Source organism: Rosa chinensis, chromosome 5 (assembly GCF_002994745.2).
Source record: "Rosa chinensis cultivar Old Blush chromosome 5, RchiOBHm-V2, whole genome shotgun sequence".
Classification (NCBI taxonomy): domain Eukaryota; kingdom Viridiplantae; phylum Streptophyta; class Magnoliopsida; order Rosales; family Rosaceae; genus Rosa; species Rosa chinensis.
The window spans coordinates 8,474,215-8,493,833 of record NC_037092.1 but is presented as its reverse complement, the minus strand read 5'-3'; the positions used below and the strand labels follow the sequence as shown (position 1 = coordinate 8,493,833).

Sequence of the window (19,619 nt, the reverse complement as noted above, 5' to 3'; positions counted from 1 at the left end):
AAGTAATAGGCCTCCTCTATTGATTCAAATTCTTGACCAAGCTGAAGTTTTGGTTCATCTATAACAGCATTCTCATTCATCTCTTGTAACGATGGTTCACCCATCATAAAGCTGAAGCATTATATTACAAACACAACTATAATCAGAATTTCACCATAATAGAGTCAAATATATAATACTAATAAAAAAGAAGTTAAAAACTAAACACAATTTCAATTCAAGCATTTTACTTATATTATAATTGACCTCTTCATGTATGGAATTGCATTTTAACGACAAAATTGTGTGAAGCCATGAGCTCCTCATTAAACAAATCTATGTTGACCTTTTCAGATTTTAGTGCTCTGAATTAACATATTGCCCGTTATGGACCCTCACAACTTATATCAACAAGAATTCCTAAATTCTATAGCTCCAGGTGGTTTGCCCTCTCATAAGTTAGCTTTGAAATTGGGTGCACCCATATTGCTGCTTAGAATTATTGATCCAAAAAGTGGGCTATGCAACAGGACAAGGTTAATATATCGCGGGTTCTTTCCGAATTTTATTGATGCAGAGATTCTCACCGGCCATTTTAAGGGTACAAGAGTTTTCCTACGACAAATTCCTATAAAGCCTTCAAAAAATGTGAAGCTTCCGTTCTCTCTCATACATCGGCAGTTTCCTATTAGATTTAGCTTTGCACTAACAATAAACAAAGCTCAAGGCCAAACAATTCCAAATGTTGGTGCGTACCTCCCTAATCACGTCTTCAGCCATGGCCAGCTTTATGTAGCTTTATCAAGGGGAGTATCCATACAAACAATCAAGGTCCTAATCAAGAATAGTGCCATTAAAGAAGAACCTGGAGCTCACACAAGGAATGTTGTATTCAAAGATGTTCTAACGTCATGCCAGAGGCAATGAGATGATGACCATCGTAAGAATAAGCTTTCTTTACCTTTTGACGAAGTGGTGTTAGCTCAGTGGTTAGAGCACCCACTACCTATGTACGAAGTCATGGGTTCGAGTCACCATGGGGGCAGGAGTGAAACTCTTTGATCCTCTTTAAAACAAAAAAAAGGTTTCTTTACCTTTTACATATATACAGGTTTATACTTACAACTTATTTATTACTTCATGCATACAACTTTTAGAACAATATAATAAATAATTTTCATTTGAATCTCTGACAGGATCCTATAATAAGACAGTTCAATTTGATGCCACAGCTTCAAAATGAGATTATGGAACAAGGGGTAACACTATTACAATTTATCAATTCCATGCATCATGCTCAACAAAGTCTTCCATGATTTGGATTCAAATTTAGTTAGGATTCTAATCTACTTTTATCTCCCCATTTTTTATTGCAAGCCCACTTTAATTTTGTGAGCTACTCATATAGTCATATGAGATCATTTTGGTACGATTGGGCTAAAACAGTAAAGTGAAATTTGTGTAGTTGCTGTTTTTCTTTTTCCTTTTTTGACAATTTTTTTTCTTAAATTGATAACAGGTACGATATTTATTGATTTTATATTAGTGTATTGGAAATTTATATGTTACAAGTTGTCACTTGGATTAAATTAAATTGTAAGTTGTATTCCGTATTAGAATTCAAATATTTACTTTTAAATATTTGAAATTACAAGCGAGCGACTTAGGATTGAAAAAACAAAATGGAGCTCATATGGGTGCTTAAAATATAGATTTTGTGGGCTTACATATACTGAAATGCCTAAAGCGAGTTTGCACGCGCATCGCATGTGTGCCATTTGCTAGTTACTATTAACCCAACTGTCTTGAAAAACAAGAAGACAACCCAGGAAGCCAGGCAAAGTGATGCAACGATTCGGATCTTCCCATTATCGGTTGGAAATTAGATGAACTATAGGATTTATAATTTCTTATACATCACGGCACCAAGTCATAGACTCATAGTCCTCCTAAACTACACTAGAATGAGAAGCCTGTCCTAGCTAGGGTAGCGTTCTTTAACACATTTATATTTATCAATTAAGTTACACCTGCTACCTCAATATGGAGAAGAAAGTGGTCGTAGATCACTATCAGGTTCTTGGTTTACCGTCTGGTGAGGAAGGGGCCAAGCTTGAGGACAAAGAGATCACAAAGGCGTACAGAGCAAAGGCTTTGGAGTTGCATCCAGACAAGAGACCAAACGATCCCAATGCGAATGCCGAGTTCCAAAGGCTCAACGCATCTTATGAGATACTCAATGATCCAAATGCCCGGAAACAGTTCGACTCTTCTCTGAGACTTGAGGACAAGCCTTCGGAACCAACACCAACCTCTGAACCACCACCAAGTAAGAATGAGGATCTTGACCAGGGTTACTTGTTTGTGGTTGGTTTGTTAATCTTTGTTTTAGCCCCCATGGTTTTTCCGGAATCGAGATCCAGAAGCAGTACGTCGAATAGATTAGGTTCTTATATAGAAGGGTTCTTTAAATTACCCAAACGTGAAAGATCGGATCTCTGGTCGGGGATGATTCGACTAGGTCAATATTTTAAACGCAGACCACCTCCTCCTCAGGCTACCACCAATCAAGAACCACAAGTAGAAGATCACGAAGATAATCATGAATCACTAGTAGAGGATCATGAAGATATTGAGGTAGAGTGTCATTTTATGTTGTTAGGATTCCACCATATATGTGTTTTTTATTTCGATCAAATTCTCTTTGCTTTTTGATGCACGTACTGCTCAAGTTTTAATTTTTGTTTTTGGTTTTGTTGCAGGATTGGGTGATGGTTTAATAACAGATAGAAGATGGCTTTGAACCCTTGTTATCTATTCTCTGAGCTCCTGAATTCGACAGTACATAAAACTTTTTTAGCAGTGGATTGACTAATATCTTTCAATTTCAGTATTCAATACATTTTTTCTGATCAGCTTATATTCTTGAACTTACCATGCCCAAGCAGTAGAACTACAATACTGAAATAAAAAAAGGAAAAAAAAATCTTTTTGTGTTTGAAAAAATGGAATAATTTGGTCATGTATTGTACATAAACTTCGTTTTATTCGGTTATTATATGTGGAGCAGACTCGTGTTACAAGATGGAATAGACTTGTTATGGGGGGTGGTGTGGGGGGCGGATAATCGTCCCCCTTTATCAAAGTAGAGAAGATAAGCCATGATTTTCTTATGCATCCTAGTAGCACTACACAGAACATAGGAAGAACATAACAGGAGGGGATAAACTTCTTTCTTGTGTCAATAAAAATACTCGTTTGTATAGCATTAACAATGCCTCAAATTCTGTCCTGAACATCTGCAAGAAACAATATGGACAAACAAAAATATCCCCAACTATATAATGTGGCAATATGAACATACATATCCCAACTACAGAATGTGATGGAGGACAAACACTACAGGAAGAACACCATGGCCAGCAAATTTTGTCATACTTGTAGATAGAAACAGATATGGTGAAAACAAAACAAACTATCAGGTGAGGACTTGTTTAGGGCTTAGTAAACTTCAGAAGAAAGATCAGTGGACGGAATCCGTTGACGCTTCTCCACGTATGCCGATGGAAACCACCCTCCTTTGCCTTTGCACTCTCCTTCTGACCATCCTGATGGGCTCACCTGGGTTGACAATTTTTTTCACAACAGTAAAAAAGTTGAAGATTAGGCAAGGTAAAATGAAAATTTAAAACTTAGCTAATTTACTCTCTTTTGTAGCAGAGCATCTGAATAAAGCATGGCCTATAACTTTATGGTTGAACATATTATATTTTACAATACTACTTGCCAGATAAGGCACAAGTTTGTCATGTTAACTCGTGTGGTTAAAAAGAAGCATCAAGAGAAGCCTCTATCGCAGAGGAGCTTCAGTAGTGCTAGACTGCTAATTAGTGGTACTCATCTGACAACGTTCAGATGCAAATATTATAAAATCACATTTCCAATCTCTATAAATTTGCTGAACTGCTCAAATAAATCTCTGAATATGGTGGAAAAAAAAAAAAATCCTTTTCCGCACCTTATCAGTGCTAGCATGACCAAAATCCCCAAATGTTTATTGACGTAATGTTTTGTTAGTCAACAATTGAACAGTGATCTAGAGGAGATACCTTTCGCACAACAACGTAGTCACCCACTGACAAGCTCAGTTCCTTCTCCGATGCAGCAGTGAAAGAATGAGTTGCCTGAAAGAATTGAAATACAAGGATTTATATAGAGCTGATAGTCTTGGAGGTAGTTTAAACATATGGTATGTCAAGAAGCCAGTTCAAGAATGGCTACAACATGCAAGAAATTGTATATTTAAGGGCCTACAAGAATGACTTCAAATGAGTTAATGTCTGCAGCAGAATCTCTCTTTCAACCGATTTAGCTGTCCCTTTATAATTTTCTGGCAAGGCATTTACATAATTTATGTTAATACATGGGTGAAAATATTACTTATGAAGCTTCCTGTCATAAATCCTTTACATTGATCGAGAAAAAACAGTTCCATTTTTAATGTAGTCAATTCATCTGTTAATGCTTTCCTCCTTTTATTGTTAAGTTTCTCTATAACCATATGACCCCTGCAATGTGCAGCATATTGCTAATCTTGAATGACATGTAAAAGGTCTAATGGATTAATAACTGTTCTTCCTATCAATAAAGCTACCAGAGAAGACTGCTATAAGTTTAGTGAACAGTAGCATACTTCGGCCAAGAAGTACATTGTTTTCTCTGAGAAGCTATCCTGGGGAATCACAGGAGGAGCAGACTCTTTACGCTGTTTCTCTGAGACCATCTGCCACAAAATTCAGGTCTTGGCATAAGTTAATATTGTTTAGTTGGAAAACACTTTTCTTCTGAAGATAATCAAGAGTGGAACTAACCTCAGCTTCAACCTCACCAAGAATGGCAGCCACTCTCAGATGATAATTCTTTTCTCCTTCAACCTTAACAAAATTAAGCTTAATATGTGTATCAAATTGCATAACCATCCTAATCTTTTACATAGAAATTCATATCTTGAAAATCATATTCATACCAATGCAACAAGCCTCTGAAATGTTAGTCTTTGCTGCTGTGCTTCCACAGCAGCCAAGGCAGCTGAAGCTTCTATACCCAGAACTGCCATATTTGCTTTTATTTCTTTCATCTTTGTTTCTGCTGCATGCAGCTTTCCAACATTTTCTGGATTTGGGATTTCTTTAACTCGTGCTAGCCTTCTGGAAACTTCAACTGCCTGTTTGCATCTTGTGGTGAGTAACCGCAAGACAAATATCTATAAAGTGATATAAGATGGAATGCCATTACCTGTGTCTCTGCTTCCTGCCGCATTCGACTATAACGTTGAGCAAGATGACGAGCATCTTCCAAAGGAGCACCAAGTATCATTGCTCTTAACGGATCTAAAACCTAAAAACAAAAAATAAAAAAAAAATAGAATAATGAACTCTTCAATAATGAACTGGGCTTACAAATTATTCTACTTAAACCATCTAGAGGTGAAAGCTATATTTATAAGCTTCAATTGTGAGTCTTTCAAGCATAATAGTTATAGCATCAACTAACTAAATGAATACCATCCTAGAAGATCATGTGCAAGTGAACTTTACAGCACGAAATAGCTACAGATTTAGTCGTTCATTACTTATTCCTTAATTTTGGGTGGGAAACTTGCATGTTCACTTTTGGATGCTCTTAGTTCAACCAAAGTGAATAAATAATCACCAGATATACAGAACTTTGACATAGAAAAAGCTATAGAAAAATGATATGTCTGAGTACAGAACTACAGATTGTACTCTCAACTGAGGAATGGCTTATGATACTAAATATCCAATGGTAATTTCACTAGCGTAAGATATATACCTGTGAAGATAACAACTTATTCAAGTCTTCTTGTTCCTTTTCCACATGCTTACGAGCATCACCGTATATAGATGCACCTTTAGCTAAAATTTTATCATGGACATTTTCAGCACCATATCTGCTACAATCCTCAGACAACTTGGTCCCTGACTACCACGAAAAGATTCCAAATAGTAATAAGCGCAAGTACAAAGGCCTGGCATCTTTTCTATTTGCAAGCTTACTTCAGATAAGCCAATTTCATAGGCTATTAACTTCACCATACACTTCCCATTATATCACATAATGTCACTGAAACTAATAAATTTCTACCTGCTTCAATATGCTTATATCCTATGGCTGTTAGTGCTTCCGCTGCTTTTACAATTTCTTTCTGAAAATCCTGAGAATAAGAATTATGAAGAATGAGTTTAACAGATAGTATAAAGTTTGGCACCAAAGAGAAATCAAACATTTTAGTTTAGCATGACAGGATATTCCAAACTTGTGAACCAAACAGTAAATCAAATAGTCACCTATAGTAATGCCTAGCAGGTTTTATTGTCATTCTCGATATGTGTTTTCAATTTGCAAACATTGAACTACTTTCCTCTTGCTTCAGTAATTGACACCATTGCTAAATTCTACCTCTAACATCTTTCTTATTCCCCATCTCATATCATCATAACATAGCACCATATTACATGGAGTTTATGGAATCTAAGAGTCTCATTTGTTCTAGTGAGACAAAAGCAACTGAGATAAACGAAAACCAAATCGACAGAAGCACCAATTCCCAAGGTGAACTCAAACTCAAATGTGAGATCAATTCACTAAATTGAGTACCACAAATTTCTCAGCCATAGTTTGAAATCAAAAATCAACAATGTAAAACAAAGTTCATGTATACCTTTCCTGCACGAGTAGACCTATACAGTTTCTCAAGCTGTTGATGCCTCTGCATCTCAACCTCATCTATCACCATTACATCTGAGCTTTCATAACCAGTCCCACCAAACTGCTTTATCACAGCCTGAAAATTTCAACAATCCAAAGGCTTAACCCAATGAGCTACTCATACTTCAATTTTCCGAACATGAAGAAATAAAAAAGAAGTGATTTTGAATCGAATTGTGAACTGGGTGCCACTGAAATCACTTGTAAAATCCACGAATGTGGAAAATGGAGAAATGGGTGGTCGTAGATTTTACCTGTTGCTGCTTTGCGACCTGCTCCCTGAGCTTACTGGCTTGTTTTCTTAAAGCGTCCATATTTCTTCAACCTCTGTTCCGGCGGAGAATTCAGATCAGAGTTCAAAACGACGACGGATTGGTGAAAAAGTGAGGGAGCCTATGGAATTTGAAACTTTGTGGATCTGAAACCCGACCAGTGTGGTTCAGGAGCTACTCTTGTTTGTGGGGAAGGATTGTGAGCTAACAGGTGTATGATTGGCTTGGGTTTTTGACCGTAAATGGACTTCGATCAACGGTGTTGATTATTTTCCTAGAATAAGTTATTTTTCCTTTTTTCATTTTTGGTCATAAAAGCTAAAAGTAATTTTATTTCTGAAAATTGTATTTTCAAATCTTAATACAAAGTTTCTGTAACCATTTATTTTATGTAGTACATAATAATAATAATAATAATAATAATAATAATAATAATAATAATAATAATAATAATAATGTAAAAATCTTGAACCCATAAAGGAGGAAAAAGGATAATTAAAACATCCTAAAACAAAATATATACAAACAGTGTCCTTGTCTTCCACATAGGTTTTTGCCAATATGTCAAAGACGATGACTTTAGTAAACTTTATTATTGCAACGATTATGTTTACAATTAAGACACCATCTTCTACATATTTATAAATTCATTTTTATTTAACTTTTCTAATAAGGCGTTTAATCAATACAACGATATCTTATACCCTCTTGTAAGATGACATATGAAAACTCAAACTCTATGACTACAAAATGAATTATCGTTGCTGCTATTAAATAGTTCTCGGAGAATTGAACTATTTCTTAGTATTCTCCAATATCTTATTAAACTAAGAATCAAAGAAAACATATCACCCTATACCAAAATCAATTACATATATATAGAGAAGAAGATAATTTAAAAACTATAACATAATACGAAGCACCAAGCAGGCAAGCATGTCTTCAAGTTGAACCATCCGCAACATATTATATATGCCAAACAAAATGATTTCAGCATTGAGAGTGGTCACACCGTCACAAACATATTGTGAAGATTTATAAAAATTCTTTACTCGGATATTAAGCTACAAAGTAGAGTATAGTCACAAATGGTATCTACAATTATTATGTCTATAATAAAAAATATTCTTTTTTGAGAAGAAGAAATTGTATATTAAAAAAAAATTTACATAGGTACATCATGTATTTATACATTGAATAGCTAATAAGTTCTATCAAAAATATTCGAACCAAAAAAAAAAAGGATCAAAAATATTCGGTACTTGTTAGAAATTATCAAAATTCTTGTTTCAGAAATACGCTCTGGACTCGTGTCTCTCGAAGGGTTCACCGATGTCAAGCCCAGGCCCATTCTCCCTGTCTTACTTTCTTGTTCCCAGCCATAAAACTGCACTGGCTATCTGCAATTTCTGGCTTCCACAGCTTTCAACACTTAAAACCCAAGCTGGGTTTTTCAAAACCTTAAGGTGTGCACTCTTCAATCCCATGAATTATTTTGATCAAAATTAAACTGAACCCATGTTTCTGCACCAAATGATCAGCTTCATCTTTAAGTTTGCTGAGTCATGGATGCTCTCTAAGCTTCATTTTGAAAACCCAGTTGGAGCATAATCTGTTTAACTATTAGGAACTATTCGTTGTAAAGTATTGGACAAAGAAATGTTATTGTATGCTGAACCCTTTAGTGCCCCAGGAAGCATTTGATATTTTGAACTACTCTGTATTTTGTAAAGCTTGTGTCTTTATGCAGAAATAGTAAATGGATTTGTTTTGATTTCTTCAATATCTGCGTCTTGTTTGTGCTAGTGATTTTGCATCTGGGTTTCTTTCTGTGAGCCAACTAATTTCTTCAGGGCCTTTATGAACTTTAATTTCCAAGTTTTAGACTTTTATGCTTGACAGTTGATATCAGGTGCGGATGCTTTAAGAAATATGACTCAAATGCTTGTGTTACCCAAAATTTCTCATTTTTTAATGGTTTGATACAGCTATCATTGTGATCCTGCAAAAGGTCTCAAATTTTCTCATACTCTTCAATACAATCCTCGTAGACATTCCTGGTTTTTGTCAAGTATAATGTTTGCGAGTTCTGGAAGCTCCATTTGTTGCCAGTCAGGAATTAATCAGGTGAGTCAGTGAGTTATTCACACTTTGTCAAACTGGCCTCAGAGGTCACCGTGCGATACTGTGTATTTAAGCTGACTTCTTGGATTGCTTATTAGATCAAGCCAACTGAAGCAGCTTTGTCGCGCGGGGTTGGCTTCTTTAATTGCAGAACTGCTCTCTTGCTGAAGGTAACAGGCTTTGTTGTCCCCTATCCTCATTGTCGGTGCAAGCAAGAACAAAGTTGTCATAAATTTACCACTTGCTTTCTAAAATTTGAAAAAATTTCATTTGCAGTCTTCATCATTTCTCTCCGCAAGGAATTCTCTACACTACATTGTGGGTTTAAACACGTTCGATGTAAAGTGCTCCCAGAAGCAAAGTAGACAAACTATAACTGCTTCAAAAGCAATTGAGAAGTAGGTTTTCTCTCTCAGTCAATGTCCAGTTCAATGCTTAAAACACTGTTTCTTCACTGAAATGCTTAGCTATGTTTTGTTTGGTCTCAACTGGTAGCTAGCTATTACTGAGCGTTATTTATGTAGGTATTGATCTTTAGGTTGTTATAAAGCTTTTAAAAAGGAGTCTTTTGCATGAAGTGTAGGAAAACAATCAAGAAGGTGGGAAGGAATGAGCACCACTTATGGAAGAAAAAAGACTCAGCTGGGTCTGGACAAAAGGCACTCAACCTTGTTAGAATTGTTAGTCTTTTTCCATATCTTGAGTTTTCATGTTCAAGCTTTATAACCTTCTCAAACATATTACTTCTTTGTATGGGATGTAATAGTATGGTTTTCTAAAGTTCCAAAACAAAGAGAAAAGGTTATGATTCTGTTTCCAATCCTTTGCCTCATTAAAGTTGATATGGCAGGTTTCCGATCTTCCCAATGAGAAAGAGGCTATTTTTGGAGCATTGGATAAATGGACAGCTTGGGAGACAGAGTTCCCACTGATTGCAGCAGCTAAGGCTTTGAGAATTCTAAGGAAGAGGAGACAGTGGATGCGTGTAATTCAAGTATGACACTTGCAGATTGTTTAAAGTAGTTTATAATACATTACTTAAGATAGTGAAAATTTCACCATTGAAACATCTATAAGTTATCATCGCATGTGGTATAAAAATTAGCCTGTTTGATTGGAGACCTAATGCATATGATTCCGATTGCATGTGGTTGACAACTTAGCCTAGTTCATTTTGAGACCTAAATCTTATAGGCATGAATATTCGAAAACAAAGTCCAACTTGACATGAAACAACAGAGGAGACTTGACATATAGATATAGGGATTCTTATAGTTCAATAGCCTCCTGATTAGTTGCTGGGATCTCTTTTTTATTTTCTAATAGAGTTTCAGGTACACAAAAGTATTGATAGGTTTGCTTGTTTGACTAGAAGAAGCTTAAGTCAATGGCTTATGGACATGGATTAAATGTTTATCTTGTGTGAAGACCCAAGGAAACTTGTTTGTGGCTAATCCTTAGTGCTGGTCAGGTGGCAAAGTGGATGCTAAGCAAAGGTCAAGGAACAACAATGGCAACATATGACACCCTTCTACTGGCATTTGATATGGATCATAGGCTAGATGAGGCTGAATCACTGTGGAACATGATTCTGCTTACACATACACGCTCTATCTCAAAGCGGCTATTTTCTAGGATGATCTCTTTGTACGATCATCACGAAATGATAAATAAGATAATAGAGGTAATACCATCCTGCAAGAACTTTTGCACTCGCTCTTCTTTTCTTGGTTGTATTTACACTGTTGAAACAGATGGTGACATATGTTAAAATATGAATATGAAATATTGTCTTGATGCTATGATTTAATCTCTTCCTGATAAATCAGGTATTCGCAGATATGGAGGAGTTGAGTGTAAGACCAGATGAAGATACTGTCAGGAGAGTGGCACGTGCTTTTCAGGAGCTAGGCCAAGAAGACAAGAGCAAACTTGTTTTGAGAAGATATGGGTGTAAATGGAAGTACATTCACTTCGAGGGTGAAAGGGTTAAAGTGAGAACTAATGCATGGGATGAAGATGAAATCCCAACCAATTCAAATGGGAGCACAATCTGATCATGGTATCTGTTCTATGTGTTAAAACTTGCTCATATATGTTCAGAGATAACAAGTTATATTTCTGAAGATAAATTACAAATTTCCCTTTCTATATTCCATAGATGAAGACAAGTACAGACACTGGATAAGATCCACTCGTAAATGCTAAGAGTAGGAATCTACTGTTAGATAAAAGGATGCTGTAAATATATTTATAACAATGTTTCTAAAGTTTACACCTTTGTCAAATACACCCTAATTTTGTGGATTAATTAGTAGTGATAATTGACCTTTTTTGTTATTTTTTGGCCTGGTCTTTGACCGTAAGGCTTAGAAACTTATGGAGAGGAAGTGTAATCTCTACTGTGTGATCAGATGGATGATGGATCTATGATTTCAAGTTCTCAATTCATAGTCCTATTCTGGAGTGTCATGGCTTGGGAATGTTGTATCGGGCCATTAGCCTTGCAGAGTTGCAGGTGAAAACAAAACTTGCCTCCAAGTAAACGGTAGACTATAGCACAGAAGTACATGTGTTTCTTATAACCATTAATATTTCAAGTATAATATGATATGCTTTTAATTTCTATGGATCATCTCTTTTAGCTTTAATTCGTCTACCAAACCTATGTGATTCAACAAGTTGTTTTCTCATTCAAAATTGTATAGAGAATACACCAGTAGCTATTTGATTAGTTTGTGTGTATAAGGCTATATTAATAGGATATATGTAATCTCTTTAATCTAAATAGCATGAGAAGTTTTTTATAGGGAGCCTGTGGAATTAGTCTTTCATACTTGGTCGGTTACATATTGTTCATGTTCATATGTATGAGGTAACCACATGACAAACATTTTATCTTATGAAGAGATGCTCAAGTTATTAAGCCATCAATGAAAGAAAACATGCAACAGTTTAGATATTGGAGAAAACTAATAGAAAAGCTTATTTGGTACTGGAAGTACTTGCGACAACATTAAATTAGATACTTAACTCGGGTGTGTATAACATCTTTAACCATTGTATATATTAAGAAAAGATGCAATAACCATTTTCATCCATTCCTGCATCTTTTCTTTCATATTGTTTGTTTTCTTTCTGCATATGTCCTTGTGTTTGTTTTCTTTTTTGATGCGTTTTTGCATCTTATCATTGTAATCTTTTTATTTCAATAAAGGCCAACTTCATTCATCTAAAAAAAAACCATTGTATATATTATGCACTTTAAATTTAATGTGAGAATAGCAATAGGCTCAACCATTATATTATTATCCTCTAAATTTAGTCTGTCAAACATTTTGTAACATTTCAGACATTCTATTTATAAGGAATAGATAGTCTCGATCACAATCTCGAAATCAAATATGAGAAACATTTCAAACAGTAATTGTTTTATACTGAAATATCATATAAAAAATTTGATGGTCAAACTGATGCAACGGTAAAAAAAAATTCTTTTATTATTTTGATACTAAATAGGTAAAATAGGATCAAGACCTTTTTTGAGTTTTGACAAAGCCCCTCGATCAAGTTAAGGGCCAAGAGTCCCATATCTCTATTTCTACATATGCTCCTATAAATTTCACTAAACCAAATCCCAACGAGGTATTGTAAGAGGGTACTCATTTTAATTCTACGCTAAAGAGAGACTGCAATTGGACTCCTTACAATATGAGGTCCATCAGTCCATGTGTACCACCCAAATGCATACTCATCTTTCAACTGATTCTCGTTAAGCATCTCTGTCCTTGCTTTGACAGTAACGGTGAAGCTTTTCCTCTGGCCAACGTGATCAAAGAACAATATACTCGGAGAGGCCTTAACTGAGATTCCAAGAGGCGGTTTGGAGGTAAAGAAGTAAACGCTTTTGGGGTCACCAACATTTGTGACTGTCCTCTTAATCTTGATGGTGCCATTCAGTTTGGGGATTGCAATGGAAGGATAGTTCAGGTTGATTGCTGTTGGTGGTGATCTTGGACACTTGAAATTTGGATCGAAATTCTTGACTCCGGTACTGCAGAAGTAGAGAAGATAGTCTTTGTATGAAGCATCGTACACAAGGCCAGGGTCTGCTGCCTTGGTGGGTCGGAAGTGGCCAGCACCATATGCAAAGGGAGTTGCAGCATTGCCCGATTCATCGTTCAATAGCTTATCTAGGTTGTTTCTTATCCCCGCTGCAAGGAAAACAAAAATTAGGATGTATGATAAGTGAAACATATATTCTCTTGCAAAAAATGGACACATGATTAGATGGAATCTTGTTTGAATCTGCGGAACTAGTATGAAAATTTGACAACACGACATGCTAAACATCTCGTACGAGATAGAAGATTGGTAATGTAATGTATTGGAATAAGCTTATACAGGATACAGAGTCCGTCATTGTATTTGACACTACTTGAAACTGGTTTTGTAACAATACAAAATGCAACCCTTTGAATATTATTTACCTGTGGTCATTAGAGCAGATTTGATGGCAGCACTGCTCCAAGTAGGGTGGATGGCTTTAAGAAGTGCTGCCGCTGCAGCAATGTGAGGGCAAGACATTGAAGTTCCAGACTCAATGTTATACTGAGCTACTCGGTGATCCATTGACAACTTGGTAGGGGGATCAGCCTCAGTCCATGCTGCCAATATATTTAGTCCAGGAGCTGTGATATCAGGCTGCAAAGAGATGAAACAAAAGAGGCAAAGTTTCAATGCCATTTAGTACATACCTAGATCTTCATATAAGTAAAACTCGTTGAATAAAATGAGTGAAAGCATGTACCTTGAGAATGTTAGGATCAATGGTACTTGGGCCTCTACTAGTGAAAGCAGTCATGTATGGAGCTGGCTTTGTATTCAACACTGTCCTTGCTGGTATAATAGTTGCCCTTGGATTTTTGGTAGAGTTGATGTATTCCATGATTCTATTGGCATTACTGTATGTCATTGCAGTGGCAGGAAGAACATGAGCGTCACACGAGATTTCAACGCCATTTGCTTTGCTGTTTCCTAAGATAAAACCAACACCACCCGCCCTTTTCACTTCCATGCCTTTTGAAACTCTCATCCCAGCACCTCTCCGGCAGAACACTATCTTTCCCTTAACTTTGTCAGGTGAAAGAGAGCCTGCGAGGCATTGTCTGCATGCGACATTGAGTTTACAAGTCATTAGTTATGGATAAAACCAGTGATTAAGTACCGGTGATCTTTCGAGACTATATCCCAAACTGAATATATCTTACCCTGTCAGATTTTGGGCTACACCAGGGTTAACAACATCCCCTGCATATACTAAAGGGTACATCTTATTCTCTTCCAGCTTGCTTGGGGTAACTGTTTCTCCCTGAAAATGATTCAATCAAACAAAATTAACTAACAAGTTTACAACTACCCTTTTTGTTTTGTCACCCAATTATGCTTTCACCTATTGATTTGTTTTTATCACAGTGAATCCGAATAATTGTTAAGATCATTAAAATGAAATCTTAGTTATCATCCATCGTCACATAATCATACAGTTTGTAACATTGACAAGAAAGTAAAAATCACCAATGTGGAAATTATTCCCACCACCACAGGGAGCTAAAAAAAGAAAAAATATTGAAGATTTTTAGCCTAGCGCAAAATTATAGTACTTCAAAGTAATGTACCTCAATGCTCAAGCCATTTCCAAGCACAACGGGTGACACAAAAGTTCGGTCCAAGCTGCTGGCACCAACCGTGATGATCCATGGAGCTGGGTTTGATAATGTAGATGGGGCAGGGCCTGAGTTGCCAGCACTACATGCCACCACAATGTTCTTCTTGGCGGCATGCAATGCTCCGAGAGCAATACCGTCCTCGGTGAAATTCATAGGTCGAGTTGTGCCAATTGATATGCTCAGCACATCCACACCGTCCGCTATGGCATCATCCATGGCTGCAAACATGTCCTCCTCAAAGCATGTGTTCCCTTCAGCCTTGGATGCGCCCGGTATAGCCCAGCACACTTTGTACACAGCAACGCGTGCCAATGGGGCACCCCCGGAGGCAGAGCCAAGAGCGAACCCGCCAATGGCTGAGGCATTGGGAACGATTCGGCCTGCCACAGTGGAGGTCGTGTGGGTTCCATGGCCATCCATGTCACGTGGCGATCGAGAATCCTCTGAGGCATTAAGAGGACCGTAGTATTGCTCAAACCCTTTGAGGTAGTACCGAGCCCCTATCAGCTTCCTACAAATTCAAAGAAACCATCATCAAGGCAAAAAACAATATAGCAAAATTCCCACAAATGGCACCTTCATTACATGGAAAGACATACAAAAAATGTCATTCCCGTGAACAAATCATTACAAAAATGTCTATTTAGGAGCAGTAAATTTTAGATGATTTTCCAGAAATTCAAGTCAATTGACTGAGTTGGTCCATGCACATCATTATTGAGTGCACCGCTACAAGACAGTGTCCAAGTTCCAACTAACCAACATGATATTTTATGATTTACTCAATGACATGGATAATTCTTATATCAGGTTCTAAGTAATGAGTTGTAGTCTTGTAGATTAGGAACTCATTTTCCCTTTGTTATGAATTTATCCTTGGGTAATAATGAATTTGTTCTTAGGAACTAAAAAGATTCTCCTTGGTACTAAATGACCTAATGAGTTTTTTTCTGAAGTACTAATGGAGGTACTAAATAGTTCCCACTACAAGATAGCAGTAATAATTGAGTTTGCCTAACGTATCATGTTATCATGTAGCAGTCAGGTTGCCATTGGTTTTTCCCTCAGGCAGGTAAGTAACTAGGTAATATTGACGTTGCAATTAAGTTCTAATAAACGAGATTACCCTAGGACACCAGTTGGGCAATAACACTAATGGGTTTCACTCCTTGTCAGTGTTACGCCAATTATTGTAGGCCACATATGAAGCTCAACACACAAATGAGCCGCCCAATTGGGGCTCTCTGAAAAAGAGAAATAATTGAGGAGTATGCATCAGAGATACGTCTAAAGATTCCACTTTGGGGTCCATGGATAGAATAATAGGAAGAAGAAGATTAAGAAAGTTGCATTATTTCTGGGGCACAGAGGGCACCAGAAAAGACCATAGAAATTCACAAGATGAGAAATCAGAAGAAGCCAAGAAACGAATAGATGGAACGATGGATCATCTTACTGGGTTTGTTTGATTGAAATAGACAAGCTTCAGCTTGGGATATCATCGATGCAGGGTCACCAATACTTTACGTTTCAGTCGACACGATAATCACAAACAACCATAACAGCCATCCATAAGAGAACAAATTGTGGAGGGCAATTATGCAAGTCGATCAGTCTTGTACGATAATCTAATTTTTCCTGGTTCGGTCAATTTTGTACAATATGAACAAGGATGCTAATCAATCAAACCCTATTTTTTTCTTATCTATATAAATTATATATCTAATGAATGTTGATAGTTGATATATAAACTTCTCTAGGTCTTCCTGAGTTCATTTACGTTCCCAAGACTGACAGTTCTACTTTCGATAAGTTGTATAACCCAATGCCCCAATCTCACATGCAATGAGACCTAGATTTAGAAAATGTTAAAAGGGATGAGTCGAGATTGAGGTAATTTTTTGCAAAGTAGATTATGATATATTCAGGTAGACCCGAGTGTCTGGTAACTAGAAAACAAAGAGGAAAGCGTTATGAACTAATAAGCAGTTTTGAAGAGACTTTCCATAGTACTAGGGTTTAGATCAAGACCCTAAATACTTTAGAATATGAGTCTTATCGCTCAATCTTACTTTTACTTGTTGAAATTTTCAAAATATGCCGTACTTTGAAATATTAATTTTTTTTACTTCTCAATTTTGTGAAGGTCATGAGAATTTGAAGCAGCAGCTGCTTATTATCTATAAATCTATGGCACTTCTAGAAAGCAGTTTTGGTCATCATACACTACAATTGGGGCATTAAGAGGAAGTTATACACTTGTATGAGATGCAATAATGCTACGTTGGAGAGGTAATTATACTATTGGTGTTCTGATCTTGACATTACCATTGGTTCCTGCTGTCTTTGTTGTTAGCCTATCTCATGTGACATGTCCTCTAGTTGTGGGGTCTAGCTAGCTAGCCCTATCCAAGGCAAACATTGTTTAACACTAGAAACCCTAAAGTCAGAAACTGGCAGGAGATCAAGTATTTGCCCAAGAGAAGATCTAGCAAAATAGAAGAGATACCATGGTCCTTAGCAATAAAGTTATAATATACAGTTGAAGTTAATATGAAACTGCATAATCTTCCAGTACTCTGTGTTAGAGAACCATACTTGAATCACTTCACATGTTTTCCTAAGCACAACTACCCAAACAGCAAAATGGCTACACATTTATATAACTAACAGAGTGAGGAAGGAGACCAAGAATTGAAAAGATGAGTGAGATTTTTTCTTTGATGTAAAAAGAAATAAATAGATAAGGAAGATAAAGAACTGTAAAGAGCTAAGGTTACCTATTGCAGTGGGACGAATTAAAGCCAACTCCAGATTGGCAGATTCCTTTCCATGATTTTGGAATGGACCCGATTCCTACATCACTGAAGCTCTTTGATTCTGGCCATACACCTGAAATCAGATGTATAACACCAGCCACATATCAGATCACATGCATGCAATGATACTCGCCTTTTTTTTTTCAGCAACACAAACATATGTACAAAGTTACACGAGTGTGTGTTACGTTGTTATATCGTACGTTATTTTCATTCTAGTATGTTATGTTTGAATTTTAATTATAATGGTGAATTTCGTCAAATCACATTTTTTGCGTTAAGAAACAAAAGCTATAATACATATACCTCAATTAAAATTCGACCAAAACACAAAAAGCAAATCATCCACACTGTTAGTTAGACGACAGGATGCCTAACTAATAAGAAAACATCACCTATACATAAAATACAAAAATGATTGGAATGGCATCCCATGTGAAACAGTACTAATTTGGAGTGAAGTGATCGATGAGATGAAAGTATATGCTTTTGATTAGTCTTTTGATTATTACCACTATCAAGGACTCCAACAATGATGTTCTTGCCAGACCTGGCTTTGGATAAGAAGTCCCCTCCCATCTGGTTGTTCGTCCAGTAATTCCCCTCTTCCTCTTCTTCCGATATCCCCACAAACTCCCATGACCTTGTTGTGTGCATAGTGTACTTTCTTGGGTGGCTCGGCCACACTGATACAACTTCTTCCAGTTCTGTTTACAAAAAACCACCATTCTGTAACTATTAGAAAAACACAGAGAAGAAGAAGATGAAGCCATTGATTACGTTACCAGATAACTTGGAAGCTTCATCCTCAGTGAGAACTGCTGCAAAGCCATTGATGCTGTGCTTGTAACTGTAAAGCAGTGAAGCTCTGGCATCTTCCTCAGTTTCTTTCACAGAAAGCAAATAGGAGTGGTGGCTGTTCTCTATTTCATGCAATGCTTTCTCTCCACCGTGCTCTCCAAAATACACTATGTACACCTATGTAGGATAACCATACACACACCCAGATAATTAGAGGTTATAGAAAACGAACCAAACACAAATTTCCATAGCCAGAAGATAAGTATATATTAACCTTTTGCTTTGAGCATGAGGCCAAGAGAGGAAGGAGAAGGAGAGATATGATGATGAAGAAAACTGGCTTCATTGGTGTGTTTCGATATAGGATTATAGTACTACTGCATAAATTCGATCTTAAATGGGGGTGTTTATATAAGTTTAGAGAATAATCTAAACCAAATTCCTATCTCTGAATATCAGATTCAGAACGGTCCCTCAAGATTCTTAGAATAGGGACCTTGATATGGTATGAGTATGACTGGTAATTGACATATATGAGAACATATACATAGATGGTATGTATATTTATAGATACGTTTCTTTCTTACTTTCATTGAATCACGGAGTTTACCATATAGTGGACTCTAGAGGTGGACCAATAAGATTAAAATTAATGGGCCATGACCACTTACCCAATTTTAGTTTAAAAATTGCCCACTTAATCCACTAAGAGTTTTTTACTCTCATTTACCCAATTTAAACACAAGTGACATTTTTACCCCCAGTCTAATTAATAAATTACAAACTTCTCTCTCTCACCTCCTATTAGACTCTCTCTCTCTCCCCCCTGTCACGTCAACTGAGAAAGTGACCACCACCTCCGTCGACTCGAAGACGCCGAGTTCACTGCAGTCTTCGCCGGATCTCTCTCTCTCTCCCCCCTGTCACGTCAACTGAGCAAGTGACCACCACCTCCATCGACTCGAAGATGCCAAGTTCACTGCAGTCTTCGCCGGACGAGGATTGGACAGCGGTTCGTCAAGAGCTAGTCGTTGGGGATTGGACGGTGTTGGGGACTGGACGGCGACGTCCATCCATGGAGGTTTTGCCGTTCCTTAGCAGATCCG

At 36.9% G+C, this 19,619-nt stretch overlaps 5 protein-coding genes across 8 annotated transcripts; 3 read left to right on the top strand and 2 right to left on the bottom strand.

The window, feature by feature from the left end:
- Positions 1-366: 366 nt before the first annotated feature.
- On the top strand, positions 367-906 carry LOC112203059. The gene has a single exon (XM_024344082.1). It carries the CDS (start codon positions 367-369, stop codon positions 904-906), a length of 540 nt encoding a protein of 179 aa, XP_024199850.1.
- A 1,093-nt stretch (positions 907-1,999) lies between these two features.
- Positions 2,000-2,908, top strand: LOC112202513 (dnaJ protein ERDJ2-like). The gene is made up of 2 exons (XM_024343516.2): positions 2,000-2,616; positions 2,742-2,908. Exons 1-2 carry the CDS (start codon positions 2,023-2,025, stop codon positions 2,757-2,759), a joined length of 612 nt encoding a protein of 203 aa, XP_024199284.1. The 5' UTR covers positions 2,000-2,022; the 3' UTR covers positions 2,760-2,908.
- A 278-nt stretch (positions 2,909-3,186) lies between these two features.
- LOC112168493 (SH3 domain-containing protein 3) lies at positions 3,187-7,252 on the bottom strand. The gene is made up of 10 exons (XM_024305614.2): positions 7,023-7,252; positions 6,722-6,844; positions 6,145-6,214; positions 5,833-5,978; positions 5,275-5,376; positions 5,006-5,203; positions 4,851-4,913; positions 4,673-4,762; positions 4,089-4,163; positions 3,187-3,600 (listed from the first exon to the last, which is right to left on the bottom strand). The coding sequence occupies exons 1-10, from the start codon at positions 7,080-7,082 to the stop codon at positions 3,481-3,483; spliced, it is 1,047 nt and encodes a 348-aa protein (XP_024161382.1). The 5' UTR covers positions 7,083-7,252; the 3' UTR covers positions 3,187-3,480.
- A 1,096-nt stretch (positions 7,253-8,348) lies between these two features.
- Positions 8,349-11,898, top strand: LOC112165848 (pentatricopeptide repeat-containing protein At4g18975, chloroplastic). 4 transcript variants are annotated; one of them, XM_024302543.2, is made up of 9 exons: positions 8,349-8,506; positions 9,029-9,167; positions 9,263-9,334; positions 9,441-9,562; positions 9,748-9,844; positions 10,015-10,158; positions 10,636-10,848; positions 10,994-11,226; positions 11,579-11,898. In XM_024302543.2, the coding sequence occupies exons 1-8, from the start codon at positions 8,373-8,375 to the stop codon at positions 11,219-11,221; spliced, it is 1,149 nt and encodes a 382-aa protein (XP_024158311.1). In that variant the 5' UTR covers positions 8,349-8,372; the 3' UTR covers positions 11,222-11,226; positions 11,579-11,898. The 4 variants fall into 4 exon arrangements, with proteins under 4 accessions (XP_024158311.1, XP_024158310.1, XP_024158309.1 ...); XM_024302542.2 differs by having other exon boundaries at positions 11,532-11,898; XM_024302541.2 differs by lacking the exon at positions 11,579-11,898 and having other exon boundaries at positions 10,994-11,496.
- A 749-nt stretch (positions 11,899-12,647) lies between these two features.
- On the bottom strand, positions 12,648-19,041 carry LOC112167161 (subtilisin-like protease SBT5.6). The gene is made up of 9 exons (XM_024304132.2): positions 18,788-19,041; positions 18,498-18,690; positions 18,225-18,419; positions 17,674-17,785; positions 14,843-15,404; positions 14,435-14,535; positions 13,975-14,332; positions 13,655-13,868; positions 12,648-13,378 (listed from the first exon to the last, which is right to left on the bottom strand). Exons 1-9 carry the CDS (start codon positions 18,857-18,859, stop codon positions 12,843-12,845), a joined length of 2,343 nt encoding a protein of 780 aa, XP_024159900.1. The 5' UTR covers positions 18,860-19,041; the 3' UTR covers positions 12,648-12,842.
- Between the last annotated feature and the right edge of the window lie 578 nt (positions 19,042-19,619).

Bases quoted from the DNA above. Each gene is read 5' to 3' on its own strand.
- LOC112203059 (XM_024344082.1), top strand. From the start codon at position 367: ATGGACCCTCACAACTTATATCAACAAGAATTCCTAAATTCTATAGCT.
- LOC112202513 (XM_024343516.2), top strand. From the start codon at position 2,023: ATGGAGAAGAAAGTGGTCGTAGATCACTATCAGGTTCTTGGTTTACCG.
- LOC112168493 (XM_024305614.2), bottom strand. From the start codon at position 7,082: ATGGACGCTTTAAGAAAACAAGCCAGTAAGCTCAGGGAGCAGGTCGCA. The intron at 5,204-5,274 runs GTAATGGCATTC...AGATGCAAACAG, and splicing joins GGCAGGAAGCAGAGACACAG to GCAGTTGAAGTTTCCAGAAG. The intron at 3,601-4,088 runs GTATCTCCTCTA...TTGTCAACCCAG, and splicing joins ACTACGTTGTTGTGCGAAAG to GTGAGCCCATCAGGATGGTC.
- LOC112165848 (XM_024302543.2), top strand. From the start codon at position 8,373: ATGTCAAGCCCAGGCCCATTCTCCCTGTCTTACTTTCTTGTTCCCAGC. The intron at 9,168-9,262 runs GTGAGTCAGTGA...ATTGCTTATTAG, and splicing joins GCCAGTCAGGAATTAATCAG to ATCAAGCCAACTGAAGCAGC. The intron at 9,335-9,440 runs GTAACAGGCTTT...TTTCATTTGCAG, and splicing joins GAACTGCTCTCTTGCTGAAG to TCTTCATCATTTCTCTCCGC.
- LOC112167161 (XM_024304132.2), bottom strand. From the start codon at position 18,859: ATGAAGCCAGTTTTCTTCATCATCATATCTCTCCTTCTCCTTCCTCTC. The intron at 18,691-18,787 runs GTTAATATATAC...TATCCTACATAG, and splicing joins CCTCATGCTCAAAGCAAAAG to GTGTACATAGTGTATTTTGG. The intron at 17,786-18,224 runs GTAATAATCAAA...ATCTGATTTCAG, and splicing joins TGTTGGAGTCCTTGATAGTG to GTGTATGGCCAGAATCAAAG.